The sequence below is a fragment of the Palaemon carinicauda genome, chromosome 10 (assembly GCF_036898095.1).
Source record: "Palaemon carinicauda isolate YSFRI2023 chromosome 10, ASM3689809v2, whole genome shotgun sequence".
Lineage (NCBI taxonomy): Eukaryota > Metazoa > Arthropoda > Malacostraca > Decapoda > Palaemonidae > Palaemon > Palaemon carinicauda.
Genome location: NC_090734.1, coordinates 154,582,294 through 154,599,939, shown reverse-complemented (window position 1 = coordinate 154,599,939; position 17,646 = coordinate 154,582,294). Strand labels below are relative to the sequence as shown.

The window sequence follows — 17,646 nt, the reverse complement described above, 5'->3', positions numbered from 1 at the left end:
CCAGCATCACATATAAAGTGGTTATACTGCGAGTGTCTTTGGAAGTGTTCTTTGTAGAGTTGTGACTGCATGTTCTTTATCATGTTGTGATCCCTATGGTTCACCGTCAAGTTAACAATAACAGTACAGTAGAGCCTCTAGACAATGGCTCACTAGATGGTTAAAAAAAGAGGTTAAGGTGATTACCATAGAGGTGTAAAAGAAATTATTGAGAAGCACAATCAACGTAAGCATATAGCAGACTTGGAAAAAATGTACAATCGTACAACATCCTTGATTTATACAATTCTGAAAAAAAGAAATAAAAGCAATATTGCCAAAGGGATGCCGACACTGATGAAACAACAGCCACGTGTTCTTGATAATGTTCAAAACTTGCTTCTCATCTAAATCAATGAGAAGCAGTTAGGAGAGATACAGTATCTACACATATGATGTCACATCTCATATCATTTTAAAGAAAAGACAAAAGCAGTAGTCTCTAGAAAGGGTCCTTGTGAAAGTTGAAAGTGTAAAAAAAGATGACAGTATCCAAAATGCAAAAATCAAGTGATTCAGTTGATGATGTAGAAAGTCATTCAAGAGAGAGAACTCCCGATATTTTACCGGAAGTTCTCTATGTATATTTGGGACTTGCTGTATCATAAATGAGAAAACAGTGAGGAGGAAATAGTAGATTTATTGCCCAGAATTTGGCAAAATGCTAAAAACTCAAAAGATTTAAAGCTGGTCTGAACAGGTAATAAGAGGGGATGATGAACAGTTATTCAGAAAAACATTAAAAACAAGAGGGGCACTTAGTAGAACACAGACATTGTTTCTCGACCTTAACTTTAACAGCCCTTGGGCTTATAGCATCTTGCTTTCAACTAGGGTTGTAGCTTGGCTAGTAATAACAATGATAGTAATAATGTATTAATTGGAGTGGATTTTCATACACCCAAATATGAACCAAGTTTGAAGTCTCTTTGACAACGATGGCCAAACTTATGGCTGATTACTTGAATTGGACATTTTGCTTGACCGTGACCTTGACCTTCCAAAATTTCTAGCTTTTTACATAACAGTTAATACCTGCAAGTTTCATTACTCTATGATTAAAATTGTGGCCAGGAAGCTATTCAACACACACACACAAACGAACACACAAACTGGGGGTAAAACATAACCTCCTTCCAACTTCGTTGGTGGAGATGATAAAGCATTGAAGAGATAAGAACTTGTAGGAAGGCCCATGAAATCATGGAAAAGGGAGATAAGAGAACTAGCTCTGATGGGAATTCATACATATACTGTATATACCAAGGCACTTCCCCCAATTTTGGGGGGTGGCTGAAATCAAACAAATGAAAAAAATGGGGACCTTTCCTCTCTATGCTCCTCTCAGCCTGACGAGGGACTCAACCGAGTTCGACTGGTACTGCTTAAAGGGTGCCACAACCCATCCTCCTCCTTTATCCACCACAAATGAAACTTCATGACACTGAATCTCCTACTGCTGCTACCTTCGCGGTCATCCAAGGCGAACGGAGGAAGCAGCAGGGCCTACTGGAACTGCGTCACAATCGCTCACCATTCAATTCTACTTCTAGCAGAAATATTGGAAAGATGAGAATGGAGAAAATTCATTCCACTTCTTAACCCTTAAAGGAAAGAGCCGACATAAAATCTGTGATGATGGGTTGATCAATTTCAGTTCCGATTTAAGTGGTGTATTCATGAGAGAAGCTCTTAAAAGTTAGTTCTGGACTGAGCTAAAGATACATCAAGTAGTTCGCAAGAAGAACTGAAAGCCAGTCGCAGCAGTAGTCACATTCTGAAGCAACTCTTAGGAACATTAAAAGAGGACTTGGTAGCCTAGGCTAAGACAGACAAAAATAACTTATGTACAATGACAATGGAATGTTGTGAATAGTCTTAGTAATCTAGTCGGAGTTTGAATGCAAAAACTACAGTACAACTTAAAGATTTTACCCTACAATGTTTGGATGCAAAATAAAAAACTGGTAAATTAAGAATATTCATACAGAATAAACCAGTGGTCTTACAAAAAGTTTAATTTTAAAAAAAGACCGTATAATTTCAATGAGAGAATTAATGCATCACAACCAAAGGCCACTGATCACCGAGGCACAGCTGGGGATAGATGGACATATACAATTTGAACCCTAATGCCTGAAGCTGGATACTGGGAAATCATCAGTAAGGTACAACAGGGAAAACCCTGCAGATGCAGTATTTTGTGAACGATAAGAAGAGATTGAACAGCAAGATGCAAAGTAGGAAGCAGGAATCTGCTGAGAAGTGGGTGTAGGGCTATGGCGGATACTGCACTAAACTCTTATGGGGAATAAAGGAAATTCAGAGAATCTAACTGAAAAATAACAAAAACAAGATAAAGAAATAATGTAATAAAACACATTATTATTATTATTAATTGCTACGCTACAACCCTAGTTGGAAAAGCACAATGCTATAAGCCCAAGGGCTCCAATAGGGAAAATAACCCAGTGAGGAGAGGAAATGAGGAAACAAAATTTTTAAGAAGAGTAACATTAAAATAAATATCTCCTTTATAAACTATAAACACTTTAACAAAACAAGAGGAAGAGAAATAAGATATAATAGTGAGCCCGAGTGTACCCTCAAGCAAGAGAACTCTAACCCAAGGCAGTGGAAGACCATGGTACAGAGGCTACGGCACTACCCAAGACTAGAGAACAATGGTTTGATTTTGGAGTGTCCTTCTCCTAGAAGAGCTGCTGACCAAAGCTAAAGAATCTCTTCTACCCTTAACAAGAGGAAAGTAGCCACTGAACAATTACAGTGCAATAAACCCTTGGGTGAAAAAGAATTGTTTGGTAATCTCAGTATTGTCAGGTGTATCAGTACAGAAGAGAATATGTAAAGAATATGCCAGACTAACGGAGTGTGTGCGAGTAGGCAAAAGGGAAAATGAACCGTAACCAGAGAGAAGGATCCAATGTAGTACTGTCTGGGCAGTCAAACAACCCCATAACTCTCCAGTGGTAGTATTTCAACGGGTAGCTGGTGCCCTGGCCAACCTACTACCTATCTTTTAAAACAGTAAGAAAAACTACATTTGTAATAACCTTACATTGCTTCATATGAAACCTGAGTATTCTTGACTTATGTAGCTGGAAATCATAGGCATGGAATTCAGGTTAGGTTTGCACTAGGCCAAAATTTAACATGAATTGACTTACAAACAGCTTCTCGGAACCTATTGAGTTTTTAAGTTGAGGACTCTTTGTACTACCTTCTTCTTTCTAGAGCATGATACTTCTTTAAGGAAACTTTCAAGAAGAGAATTATTGGATATCTTCAGGCCTTTTATTCAGGTAATTTATGAAACCATATTTTATAGATAAATAAATTTGAGCTCAGACTTCCTGCAAAAAAAAGGGTTTGGTACTGTAATGTATTGAGAAACATTAGTCTCTCATTCTACTGTGTTGATCTGATTCCACTGTGTTGGACCTTCTGGGAGTTGTTGTCAGTCTCCCACCATCCAAGAACTGTACCGTTTGAAGCAGCAGGGATCTGCATACTTTATATGGAGATACTACAATAAACCATTAAAGTTCCAACCTGTCTTCTTGGATCCTAAGTAGATAGACGACGATGTCACAGATACTACCACGCATAGCGAAGAAAAGAACTACGCCTTTTTTACTTCACAGATCTCCTAACAACTTGATCCAGAGAAGCAAACATGACAAATTCGTAGATAATTTGTATTTTTCCTAACGATACAAACCTTAGCTATTTACATGGGGTAATTACTTTGGGGACAGCTGACGATGAGCCATAAAGTTTTAACGAGGGTTTCCTACCCCACCGCTAGTTAGCGGGGGGTAGGGAGGGGTAGCTAGTTACCCCTCCCCCCTCACACACACCGGTGAAGATCCACTTTACTTAGAGGTAGGACTTATCTTGGGGGACAGGGCTGGCGGGCACATAACTGTAAATAGCTAAGGTTTGTATCGTTAGGAAAAATACAAATTATCTACGAATTTGTCATTTGTTCCGTAACTGAATACAAACCAATGCTATTTACATGGGGTGACTTAACCCTTAGGAAGGGAGGTAAGTCCCCTGCCATACTGGCTTTGGCTTGCCCGGGGGCTCCTAACCCAAGTTCATAAAGGAACTCAAGGGTTGGGGCCCCTGCGCCTCGCAGACAGCTGAGGGGCTGCTGCGTCCTACGTAAGTCGCGTGTGAAGGTGAGCAGTGACATGTCCTAGGAAGTTGACCTGGAGTTCTTTAGAGGGAAATCTAGGCTAGGACTACCCAATACCACCTCGTCAGGGTATGGGGACATGACAGTATTACAACTTAATACTAGGAACACAAGGGAGCATGGCTTACCTGCAGAGGTTCGAGGTCAGCTGTGCAAAGGACCCAGGATGCTGTTTTTCTCCAAGGGAGGAGAGGATGAAGAAAAGAAAAGGGCCAGACTACTTTTCATTCATACAGACTAAAACCGGGTAACAATGCCCTCAACCCTCTGCTACTTGTCCAATTAGGAGCCTGAGGTTAGACCAGCTGTTGTGCAGCCACCACAGGGCCGATAGAAAACGTATCGAGCCGTTTGTGTGTCACGTCTTGCAGGTAGTGGGCCGTGAAGGTGGTCTGACGCTTCCACACCCCGGCTTGCAGGACCTACGCCACCGAAAAGTTCTTCTTGAAGGCCAGGGACGTAGCAACGCCCCTGACATCATGCGCCCTAGGGCGCTGTGACGGAGGAGGGTCAGAACTCGAGGCCAGGTGGATCACCTTACGGATCCAGGCCGAGATGATATTCCTGGTGACCCTCCTTTTCGTTTCCCCGGTGCTAACGAACAAGTTCCGCACCTGGGGCGGGCTGCAGCTGTTCTTTTGAGATACAACCTCAGACTCCTGACTGGGCACAGTAGGAGATGGTCTGGGTCATCTGTTATAGAACGAAGACTCGAGACCTGGAAAGAGTCGAACCTAGGGTCCTTTACTCCCGGGTTCTGAGTCTTAGCAACAAACTCAGGGACGAAGCCAAACGTTACCTCCCCCCATCCCTTTGAATGGGCGACGTCGTAGGAGAGACCATGCAGTTCACTGACTCGCTTGGCCGAAGCCAGAGCTAGCTGGAATACCGTCTTCCAGGTAAGGTGGCGATCAGAAGCCTGGCGTAATGGTTCGTAGGGAGGCCTCTTAAGAGACCTGAGAACCAGAACCACGTTCCAAGGAGGAGGTCTCACTTCCGACTGAGGGCAGGTAAGTTCGTAACTCCGTATGAGAAGAGACAGTTCCAGCGAGGAGGAAATGTCCATTCCTTTGAGCCTGAAGGCAAGACTTAAGGCTGAGCGATAGCCTTTCACTGCCGAGACTGAAAGGCGCATTTCTTCCCGCAGATACACAAGGAACTCCGCTATTGGTGGTAAAGTGGCATCGAGAGGAGAGATACCCCTTCCACGGCACCAACCACAGAAAACTCTCCACTTCGCCTGGTAGACTCCTGCGGATGACCTACGCAGGTGGCCAGACATCCTTTCCGCAACTTGTTGCGAAAATCTTCTCTCTTTGAGGAGATGCTGGATAGTCTCCAGGCGTGAAGTCGAAGCGAAGCTACGGCTTTGTGAAAGATGTTGGAGTGTGGTTGTTTGAGTAGCTCGTGACGTGGAGGGAGCTCCCTCGGGATCTCTGTGAGGAGCTGCAGAAGGTCCGGAAACCACTCTGCGTGATGCCATAGCGGAGCTATCAAGGTCATCGAGAGGTTGACCAATGTTCTGGTCTTGTTGAGGACCCTCCTCATCAGACAGAACAGGGGAAAGGCGTACACGTCGACGTTGTCCCACCGTTGTTGGAAGGCATCTTGCCAGAGGGACTTGGGGTCCGGGACTGGGGAGCAGTACAGCGGAAGCTTGGTGTTCAATGCTGTAGCGAACAGGTCCACAGTCGGGGAACCCCACAAAGTCAGGACTTTGTTGGCTATCCGAGGATCCAAAGACCACTCGGTACTCACTATCAGCGTTGCTCTGCTCAGACTGTCGGCGAGCACATTCCTCTTGCCCGGAATGAAGCGAGCCGCAAGTGATATCGAGTGGGCTTCGGACCATCTCAGGATCTCTACTGCAAGATGGGACAACTGTTCCGAAAAGGTACCTCCCTGCTTGTTGATGTAAGCCACCACCGTAGTGTTGTCGCTCATCACCACTACGGAGTGGCCCGCCAGGACTTGGTGGAACTTTTGAAGGGCCAGAAAAACGGCCTTCATCCCTAGCAGGTTTATGTGAAGGTACTTTTCTGATTCTGACCACAGGCCTGAGGCCCTGTGGTTCAAAACGTGGGCACCCCACCCCTTTGTTTGATGCGTCCGAAAACAGCATCAAATCCGGGGTAGAGACGAGAAGATCCACTCCCTTTCGCAGGTTCTCGTCGGCCACCCACCATCTGAGGTCTGCTCGTTCCGCAAATCCCATGGGGATCAGGATGTCCGGGGAGTCGAGTCCTTGACTCCACCGAGACTTGAGTTGCCACTGAAGGGATCTCATCCTGAGACGACTGTTGGGGATGAGACGGGTCAGGGAGGAGAGGTGGCCGAGGAGACGAAGCCACGACTGGGCTGGGAGTTCTTCCCGATTAAGGAAAGGTTTCGCAACCTTCCTCAGCCTTGCTATCCTTTCGTCTGATGGGAAGGCTTTGTGGAGATTGGCGTCTATGATCATGCCTAGATATATCAGTTTCTGAGAGGGCTGCAGAGAGGACTTCTCGAGGTTTACCACGATCCCCAGATCCTGGCAAACTTCGAGGAGCTTGTCTCGGTGGCGAAGAAGGGATGCCTCCGAGTCTGCCAGGATCAGCCGGTCGTCCAGGTAACGGAGGAGACGGATGCTGATCCTGTGAGCCCATGAAGAGATGATGGTGAAGACTCTGGTGAACACCTGAGGGGCTGTGGAGAGACCGAAACACAGCACCTTGAACTGGTAGATCTTGTTGTCTAGGCAAAATCTCAGGTACTTCCTTGAAGACGAATGGATTGGGATCTGGAAGTACGTGTCCTTCAGATCCAGTGTGCACATGAAGTCTCATGGTCTCACTGCAAGTCTAACCGTGTCTGCCGTCTCCATACTGAACGGAGTCTGCTTGACAAACCCGTTCAGTGTCGAGAGGTCGATGACTGGTCTCCAGCCTCCAGACGCCTTTCACACAAGAAAGAGTCGACTGTAGAAGCCTGGGGACCCGTCCACGACCTCCTGGAGAGCGTCCTTCTCCAACGTGGTCTGGACTTCGGCCCGAAGGGCCTGCCCTTTTGACGATCCCATAGCAAAAGAGCTCAACGACACTGGATTCGCTGTCAGGAGAGGGAGAGATGCTGTGAATGGGACGCGATACCCTAGGGATATCACGGAGACCGTCCAGGCATCCGCCCCGAGTTGCTGCCACCTTGCTGCGCAACTCTGCAGGCATCCCCCCACTGGTGGACACGCGGGGGGGGGGGGGGGGGATGCCAACCCTAGCGCTTCCGGCCTCGGCCGGAGCCTCTAGGGTTCTTGCCTCCCCTGGAGGACTTTTTCCCCCTCCTGCCCTTGGCAGGAGAGGGCTTAGACACCCTTGGGCTTCGCTGCTACGGTAGTCTTCTTCGTATCCTTGACGGGACGGGGCTGCTGAACCGCCGGAAGCTTATAGGGCCTCGATGTTAGGGCCCTATGGATGAGGGAATCCTGGTTGGATTTCCTCCACCTCTCGGCAGAGAGCTCCACATCCTTAGGCTCAAACAAGCTCTTACCGAGGACGGAAGAGTGTCTGAGCCTGCTCGACTCGGCGCTGGGAACCTTATGGTGGAACCTCTCGACAACAGAGTCCCTGCGTTTGAGGATCGTGTTGGCCCACAAGCTCGAGACTTGGTGGGACAGGAACTCGATGGTCCGAGTACCCGAGAGGAGAAAAGTTTCTAGCGCCTTCCTGGTGCTTTCCTTGGAGAGATCCTCGGAACGCACCAGGATGCCCAGAGACCCCAGCCAGATGTCGAGCCATGAGGTGGCTTGCATAGCGCACTTGATGACCTTCTCCTGGCTCTGGATCTCAGTGACTGAGAAGGATACGTGCCGGTTGGAGAGCCTCTCGAGAGGGACTCCCCCTGTGAGTCCTTCCACAGAATGATGTAGGGGAAGGCTCAGCGCAGACTCCTCAAGGACTTCAAAGTACCTCCTCTGATGGACACGAGGAGGAGTGAGGAGCTTACTTCCAGCACTGGATCTACTGGAGGAGGCAAGCTCCGCGAGCTGGCCCTCGATCTTGTCTCTGGCACTCTTCATCCCCTGGGACCAGGGCAATGCTGCGCTGGCTCTAGAGGGCTTCTGAGTGCCATAGATGCGATCCAAGACCGTGTCCTTACCCTCAAGAGGTGGGACCTCATGGTCTGGAATCCCATTAAGGTTCCTCATGAGTCAGGACCTGCCAGAACGAGTGTTCTGACTCCTGGGGCTTGCCTCCAGACGGACTTGCAGCGAAGTCTCCGGACCCCAGAGGCTCTTCCTGGGGGGAAACGTGGGCATCTTCTACGGCTCTGGGCTGTTCCTGTCTGATCCTAGAAGACGATTTTGGAATCGTCTTAGAGTCCTTAGGTTCCCTCCTGGGAGGGATGCAGGACTCTAAAAGCGAAGGGGACAAGTCCTTCTCCACCTCGGGACGAGGAGACCTCTCGGGAAGAGGAGGAACATCCACCATTGGTGCGATGGGGGAGTATTCCTGCTCAACCAACTCCCCTGAGGAGGGGTAATCCTCCTCCGCAGGGGAGGGCGAGAAGGTCTGAGGGGGAGTAGGATCCCTGCGCAAGGATCTATGCGGGGACAGCACAGGCCTCGGAGGAGGATCCACGGGAGAGACTCCTCTCTTCCTTTACAGGGGGGAGGAAGCTGCCGCTGGTTCGCGACCCAAATCAGAGTGTTGGCTTAATAGCCCGCACGAGAGCTCTGAGTAGGGTGTCGAACCAGGGCTGCTGACTGACAGCAGCGCTGTCAGACACTCCCTCTGAAAGGAAAGGGATCGACGGATCCCTAGGAGGAGTCGACACACGAGGGTTCGCCTGTCGGGCTGTAAGAGAAGAATCCCTAGACCTGTCAGAGGAACATTCCCCCTCTGGCGAGCGCGCTGGTCTGCGCTTGCGGGGAGGGGAACGCGACATAGAAGAAACCGCCTGCCGGCGATCGCGCTGGGGCTCGTAAACCAGGCCCAGATCAGAATCGCGCGAGAGAAGGGCGCGAAGCTGGAAAATCGCGCGCGCGCACCCGCGTGGGCAAGGGGTGGGCGCGGGGGCGCGATGGTGCGCAGGAGGATGGTCGGGAGCGATGGCACGCAGGAGACAGAGCGGGAGCGTGGCCGAGGGGGCGCACGGAAGCCTAAGCGGGAACATGCCCGCTAGCGCGAGTGGGCGATGGCGTGGGCGTGCGGCGAGCTGGGACAGGAGGTGGCCGAATGCGGGGACGCGGAGAGATTTGGTGCAGCCCCGGAGGGCGAGAGATAACAGGAGGGCCCGAGCGGGTGTCCGGTAGGACTGGCCGAGGGAGCGATAGTGCGGGAGCAGGGTCGCGAGCGACCTGGGAACGAGAGGTCTGATGACGGTCTGGCTGGACCGGTTTACTCGCCTGTGCAAATGCTAGGTGCGCTAGCGATCGTGGGCGCGCATGGCGCGTATCAGGAACAGGTCGCGTCGGGGATCACTGCTTCGGAGGTCGCGAGGTGCGAGCCGCGTGAGGTGGAGTGAGTTGCACCGCCACCGCTGTCTTAAAGACAGGCACGGGGCGTGAAGCAGGAACAGGGCACGATTGGGGAGCGTCGAGCGCGATCGTAGCATTAACAGATTCGCGCAGTTCCAGAGGCGGCCGTAAGCGCCCGTGCGCTGGCTTGGCAACCTCTGGGGCGACGAGCTGAGTCGTCGCGACGCGTGGTCACGTTGGAGCTGTAACAGGAACTGCGCGCGGACGCGCATCGCGAACTTCTCTCGTCTCACGAGATTCCCTTGTATCGTGAACCTCCTTAGGTGGGCGCGATGGGCCCAAAGCGGCGCGTGGGTGCGTTGGGGTGCGCGTGAGCGCTGGAGCTGGAATCACGCGGGGACGCGTATCGCGTCTCTCCCCCGCAGGGCGCGACGAGTCCGAAGGATCCTGTGGGCGCCTGTGCGCCAACTCAGGAATCTCCTGGATCGCGCGCGGTGAAACAGGAACCGGGGGCCGGTGAGGTGCCGGAGGGCGCATGAGCGCTGAAGGCCGCTGGGGCACCAGTGGGCGTGTAGGCGCCTTACCAGGAACTGGCCGCAAGTGCGCAGGAGAGCGCGGCGGAGCTACAACAGGAGCAGGGCGCGTTTGCGCAGTTGGGCGCTTACGCGCTACATCAAAAACTGCAGGAGGGTGACGGGGCGCCGATGGGCCTGGGCACGCAGGGGAACCCTGGCGAGCAACAGGAACAGTGGCGCGAACGCCTAAGGGTGAGCGCCAAGGCGCTTTGTCAGGAACGGCAGGAACAACAGCAACAGAGAGCGCAGGCGGAGCCTTACGCTTAGGGGCGAGCGGTGCAGTTGCGCGCTCAAGTCCCTGAGACCCCGAAGGGTCAGGAGGTTGCGCAGTGGCAGTCTCCGGCGCGTAAAGCGCGTCAGCAGCATTAGATGTAGATGGTTGAGGTGACAGCTCACATTGTCCCGAAGGAAGACCATCCTCCGACAGGGATCGCGAACGATCCCTGGAGAGGTCAAGGGTGGTAGCAGGTAGATCACGAGAACGGCGAGTCGTCTCCTCCGCAGAGGACTGTGGTGACGACGAGCCGAAGAGGCGTCTCCTAACCCCTTTGAAGGGGGAAGGATGGCCTCTACGGCGAAGGGGAGGACGAGCCTTCCGCCTTATATGCCCACGAGGGGTCGTGGGATCAGCAGGGAGACCATCAACAGGCCTCTGAAGAGGCGTCTCTACCAGAGAACTCCCCCGAGAGGGAGTCTCAGCGGAAGGAGAGACCGTGGGACTAAGCTCCTCCCTCGAAGTATGTTCAGAGGGAGAGACAGAGCCTTCTGCTACTGCAGCCACAGGAACAGGAGTTTGGTCAGACCCACGGGATGTTTCCGACACAACAACGTCAACCACAGACAGAGGATCTATGTCCGCTGAGGTTGACGATTGTTCGGCAGCCGCACCCCGTTTGATCATACCAAACAAGACTTCCTTGAAGGGCGAACCCTGTAGCCCCATGGAAGCCCAAAGCTGAAAAAGGTAATTGTTAGAAACAAATACCTCCTCCGAGGGGAGAGGGGCAGCCGCCTCGCTATGGTAGGCAACGACCTCTCCCTTGCCACGGGATCGGTTAATGACATCAACATTACGGTCTACGCTACCTCTCGCCGGCCTCTCGGAAGAGGCCGCCTGAGCGGGAGCTTCGGAGGAGGAATGGGCGGCGGAAGAGGAAGACTTAGGATTTTCTCTCTTCCGAGAAACCTCGGAAGGAGAAAGATCCCTCTTAGCCTTCTTCTTACGTTGCCGGGCAAACCTCTCCCACTGGGAGGTAGACCATTCCCTACACTCAATGCACAAATTAGAACTATCACACCGTTGGCCCCTACAATGAGGGCATAAGGATTGTGGATCCGTTTCCATGACCGACATAAAGGTCCCGCAAGGGTGGCCGGGAAGTCCAGGGCTAGTACGCATTGTCAGTAGAGGCCAACTTCAAACACACTGCAAAAGAGAGAAAGCAAAAACATTAATATGGCGGTCAAAGCGAGGGAGAGCACAGAAAGGTCTGTTCTCTTCCCGAGCCAGAAGTAAAGTGGATCTTCACCGGTGTGTGTGAGGGGGGAGGGGTAGCTAGCTACCCCTCCCTACCCCCTGCTAACTAGCGGTGGGGTAGGAAACCCTCGTTAAAACTTTATGGCTCGTCATCGGCTGTCGCCAAAGTAATTACCCCATGTAAATAGCGTTGGTTTGTACTCAGTTACGGAACAAATACATGTACAAACTTCACTTCTCCTGCCTTAAACTTTGACTCCCTATTAAAAGCAAAGTACTGTACAAATATAAACTCGGAAGGTATCGAAAGCGAACTTGAAAATTCTTTGTACTTCCGAAATGATTAACTAGTTCCCAAAATCTGTAGTTTATATGTTAACCTCAAGAGCGTATGCAATGCATCAAAGGTGTCTGCCAGTAAAATACATTCGTGAATGAATCACCTGTTAATACAAAGTCATACATTACATCAAGTTCAAGTAGAGTAACAGTACTAAAGAATCATAGATAAGCACCTGTTTTTTTTGGTCCTGTTTGTGATATCTTCTCAATGCTTGTGATGTTAACGTGGATACTGCATTCCCGATTAAATACTGAAGGATGCCATGCGTGACGGTGGGAAGTATTAGTAACCAAACTGGAAGCATTCTGCCTGAAATATGATATTTTCATGATAAAAATCAAAAATTTTAAGTAATTTTTATTTTTCCTAACATACTTACCGAGAACTACTTTCTTAGGAGTTACCTGTAATCTCCTCTCTACCGACCAGAGTTTTGTGTATACCCTATACCCGTTTTCTATGGAGGGCTAACCCGGGAGTGAGAGAACGTGCCCCGAGGGTAGCCTTTGAGATAGGTCGAGGTCCGCTTGGGTCCCGTGAGTCAGTAAGTTCCTCGGATGTTGCAAAAAGTCCCTGCAAGGGCAGAAAGGCACTCGGGGAAGGAAGGGAGGGCCATTACCCAAAAGTAGTTCTCGGTAAGTATGTTAGGAAAAATAAAAATTACTTAAAATTTTTGATTTGTTCCAACACGAATACTTACCTCGAACTACTTTCTTAGGAGACTTACACTTTAGGAGGTGGGAGTGACTTCCTGACCTTCAGACCCAGCCAGTGGATGCCAAGAAGCCTAGATATGAACTAGGTTCTAAAACAAAACAAACTGGGAAAACGGACGGTAGGGTAAACTACACAAAGAGCTCACGTTAGTGTCTAAGTACTCACCCTTTGAAAAATCTTCTGATGTTGAGTCCAGTAACAAAGTTGCAGAGACGTGTTCTTCAATGGTTACATAAGTGTGGTTATCTCCGATAGGGACAGGAAACGGGGATTAGGGTGAAAAGGAACGAACCTGTGTCTCCTGGTTTAGCTATCCACGATTGTGCCTGGGGCTTCACCGTTAAATCACTTGGAGCGCGGAGATGACTGTCCCAATGGAGAACCCGTCTAAGGACCTTCTCGAGTAATCCTTGAGGTAATGGGCAGTAAAAGTCGACTGGTTCGACCAGGTGCCAGCTCGAAGGATTGGCCCACTGCCATGTTCTTCTCAAAGGCTAAGGAAGTGCTCAGACCTCTGATGTCATGGGGCTTGGGAGTACCTGGCAAGGCTAGTCCCTCCTCCTTGTAGGCCCTGGCAATAACTTGTCTCAACCAAAAGGATATGGTATTCTTCGATACCTGTTTCTTTGTAGCACCTGTGGAGACGAAAAGGCTCTTGATGCCTGGTCGGAGATGTGCAGTCCTCTCAAGGTATTTTCTAATGGCACGGACAGGGCATAACCTCAAATCCTCAGGATTCCCAGTCCTAGGAATAGCTGGCAGAGAGAACCCCTCGAATTTAGGATCCCAGACTGCTGGGTTCTGGGTTTTCGCCACGAACGAAGGGACGAACTTGAAAGAGATCTCTTTCCACCCCTTCGAATGAGAGACGTCATAAGACAGCCCATGGATCTCACCTACCCTTTTCGCAGAGGCCAAGGCCAACAAAAAGACTGTCTTGAGAGTGAGATCCCTGTCTACAATATCCTTCATTGGTTCGAACGGGGGGCTACTTAACATCTTCCGGACCCTAGCTAAGTCCCACTGAGGCACCCTAACAGTTTGAGGGGAGCAGGACTGTTCAAAACTCCTGACAAGCATAGAGATGTGTCTAGAGGAACCCAGGTCGATGCCCTTCAGAAGGAAGACTTGACCCAAGGCTGCCCGTACTCCTTTTATAGCTGGGATTGACATTCCTATCTCGTCCCTGAGATATACTAGAAAGTCTGAGATATCTGGGACCGAGGCTTTGAGGGGTTTTATGCGCTTCGAAGCGCACCACTTCGTGAAAGAGGCCCACTTCGCTTGGTAGACCGCTGCCGACGACCTTCTCAGGTATCTCGACATCCTCTTAGCCGTTCCTGACGAATATCCTTCCTTCTTCAGGAGTCGCTCGATAGTCTCCAGGCGTGAAGGCGTAGAGACTGTGGGTTGTCGTGGAACATGAGAAAGTGTGGCTGTTGTAGAAGATCTGACCTGTCGGGGAGTGGCCACGGAGGATGGCTCGTCAGGTCTTTTAGGTCTGCGAACCACTCTCTTTCCGGCCACCAGGGCGCTACCAAAGTCATCCTTAAGTTCCGGGCAGCCCTTACTCTGTTGAGCACTTGCCTGATCAACGTGAAGGGGGGAAAAGCGTACACGTCTAGGTTGTCCCACTTGTGCTGAAAGGCATCTTCCAAGGCTGCCTTTGGGTCTGGGACAGGAGAACAATACACGGGAAGTTGCGCGTTCAGCTTGGTTGCAAAGAGGTCCATCACCGGGGAACCCCAACATTGAATGATGAGCCTGGCTACTTCTGGGAGGAGGGACCATTCTGTTCCTACTATCCGACCCATCCTGCTGAGACCGTCGGCTAGGACGTTCTTTTTCCCGGGGATGAACCTTGCCAATAACACTATCTGGTTCGCTTCCGCCCAATCTAGGATCTCTAGGGCGAGATCGCACTACTCCCTTAACTTTAAGCCTCCCTGCTTCTTTATGTACGCTACCACTGTGGCGTTGTCGCACATCAACGCCACAGTGTTTCCCCTAGTAGATCGACGAAGTGCAGGCAAGCTTTCTGGACTGCCTTCAACTCTAGGACATTGATGTGTAGGCCTTTCTCCCCGTCCATCCAGGTTCCTCTCGCCGTCCCGTTGAGGAGATGGGCTCCCCATCCTTGGTTGGAGGCGTCTGTGAATGGGAGCAACTCGGGAGGTTCGGTCGTGAAGGGCATCCCCTTGAGCAAGTTCGACCAGCAATGCCACCATTCCAGGGAGGGCATTGTGTTTGGTAGGACTGGAATTAATTTCTGGGGCGAGTCCAGTTGGTTCCAGAAGCTCTTCAGGTTCCATTGGACGGCCCTGAGTCTGAGTCTCCCCTGGGGAACCAGTTTCTCCAACGACACCAGATGACCTATTAGCCTTTGCCAGTCCTTCGCCCTCCTGGGTTGCCCCGACAGGAAAGGAAGAAGGATCTTCATAAGATTGCTTATCCTCTCCTCCGACGGAAAAGCTTTCACTAGTAGGGAATCCAGTGTCATCCCCAAATAGGTCATTCTGGTGGAGGGAGATAGGTTCGATTTTTCTGGGTTGATCATGATACCCAGACCCTTGCAAAACTGGAGAAGTTTTATACCCTGCTCCTTCAAAACGTCCTCCGAGGAGGAAAGAAGCAACCAGTCGTCCAGGTACCGGATGAGGCGAATGCCCCGCTCGTGAGCCCACACCGAGACTGTCGTGAAGACACTCGTGAATACCTGGGGAGCTGTCGACAACCCGAAGCAGAGGGTCTTGAATTGCAGGATCTGGGTACCCCATTTCACCCGGAGAAACTTCCGACTTGAGGGATGGACCGGGATTTGGAAGTATGCGTCCTTGAGGTCTATGGTCATCATGTAGTCTTTCTCCCCCAAGGACAGCAAGACTGACTTCGGAGTGTCCATTTTGAAATCTGTCTTTCGCACAAACTTGTTGAGGGCTGATAGGTCTATCACCGGTCTCCACCCCCCCGTCGCCTTTTCTACCAGGAACAGGCGGCTGTCGAAACCTGGCCCTGGGTGCAGGATCTCCTCCATGGCGCCCTTTTCCAGCATCGTGGACCCCTCTTCTTGAAGAGCTGCCCTCTTCAACGGGTCCTTGGGTGCCAACCACTCCGACAGGCTGGCCGGAATTAAAGGCGGGGGTTCTGTTAAGAATGGTAACCTGTACCCCTCCTTCAGTACGGATACTGTCCAGGGCTCTGCTCCGTGAGCCTTCCATGCTTGCCAATGTAGTCTGAGGCATCCCCCAACCTGAGGCTTGGGCAGGAGTAGGGGGCCTCCCACTCTACCTCCTCCTGGAGGAGCGGCCTGAACGGCCTCTCCTGGAGGCAGAATACCCCGATCTAAACTAGGCCGACGCTGCTGGAGCTCCTCTATGGGGGGGCTGAGGCACTGAAGCCCACGAGGAAGAAGGGGCTTCTCTCCTCGTCAGGTTAGGCGGGGCCTGAGAAGTAGAGGGACCGTCTGAGGCTGACCTCTTGTAGGGGGGCCTCCTTACCGGTTGAGGCCTGGGAGCGTTCACTTCTTTTATTTTAGCCACCTTTTCCATGATCTCCTCTAGTTCTTTCAAGGGGAACAAGGAGTCACCCCACACAGGAAGGCTCCTCATGGCCCTCGCCTCCCTGTCTGGGACCTTCCGGGAAAGCTTCGCCAGAATAGTGTCCCTTTTGCGAAGAACCCAATTCGCTGACAGGGCAAGGGACTGATATGTGAGGAACTTCAGGGTCTTGCCCCCGGAGATGATAAGCTCCCTCAGGAGGCTTTGCTGTTCCGGGTCCGTCAAGTCATATGTGGCTTGAACACCTACCAGTGTGGAAGCCCACCAGTCCAACCAAGAGGAGACATGAACTAAGTCTTTCGACATCTCCTCCATCATCGCAGCCTCCGACTGCGAAAAACAAATCGGGGCTGAAGATGCTCTGTCCTCCGAGGCACCCTGTCCCAGAACGTCGCGGGCAGGCTCCACCTTGCAGGCTCCCGGTCGTTGTCCCTCTGGCACATAAACCCTACTCTGGGACTTGAGCCCTTGGAGCAACTTCGAAGAGCTCTGCGTTTTGGGAGCTTCGGCATTGCCTGCCACAACTCTATCGACATGAGCCCGTCCCAGAACGAGATCTCGGGCCACAGGAAGGGCGAGGGAGGTTTTCTGTTGGACGGGTGCCTGCATCAAGCGGGTCAGCCTGGACCTCCAGTAGTCCTCATCGGCTGTAACCGGTTCTTCAATTCTATGATGCCTTCGGATCAGGCCTATAACCTTCCGATAGGCCGAGTCCTCGGTCGGGGAACCTTCTCTACCGCCAGCGGAACCTTCGATCTGATCCCGAGGAGCCGGGTCACCGGGCACTCCCACCGGGCGCTTCGGTTCTGGGACAACAGGCACTCCCCTGCGGTGGTACCGGTCTTCCCCGGCGGAAACCTCCGCACCAGGTTCGGGGGTCAGAACTAGCATCACCGTGCCAGCGAGGACTACCGTTCGTGCATTCTCTCTGGGGGACGAAGACGCGGATCCCGTGGGCTGACCCGACGGAGGGAACCGTTCCTTAAAGTCCGAGGGCCGAACCAGCTGTGCTGATTCGGCCAGGCTGCCCGTAAGGAAGCACGGTTCCCCCCGCTGGGCGGGGTGAACCGGAAGCTTCGCGGCCTTACGCCTGCCTGAAGCGGCCTTCTTGCATTTCTCCCTGCGAGGGTCATATCTTCGTCTGGAGGATGGCCTTCGTGGCGAGAAATCCCTGGATTGCCGGTCCGGGGAACACTGCAATTCAGGCTTACGGGGAACGAAGACCCAATCACCATCGGGGGACCTACTCCTCCTGTGTTTC

At 51.5% G+C, this 17,646-nt stretch overlaps 1 protein-coding gene across 3 annotated transcripts in view; it reads right to left on the bottom strand.

Annotated features, from left to right (window-relative positions):
• The window catches only part of LOC137648884 (mitochondrial outer membrane protein SLC25A46-like), a 137,218-nt gene that overhangs the window by 62,012 nt on the left and 57,560 nt on the right, over positions 1 to 17,646 (bottom strand). For all 3 annotated transcript variants that reach the window (XM_068382060.1, XM_068382061.1, XM_068382062.1), the window contains exon 6: positions 12,284 to 12,420. In XM_068382060.1, the coding sequence (XP_068238161.1) occupies positions 12,284 to 12,420 (137 nt within the window). The remainder of the gene's footprint in view (positions 1 to 12,283; positions 12,421 to 17,646) is intronic.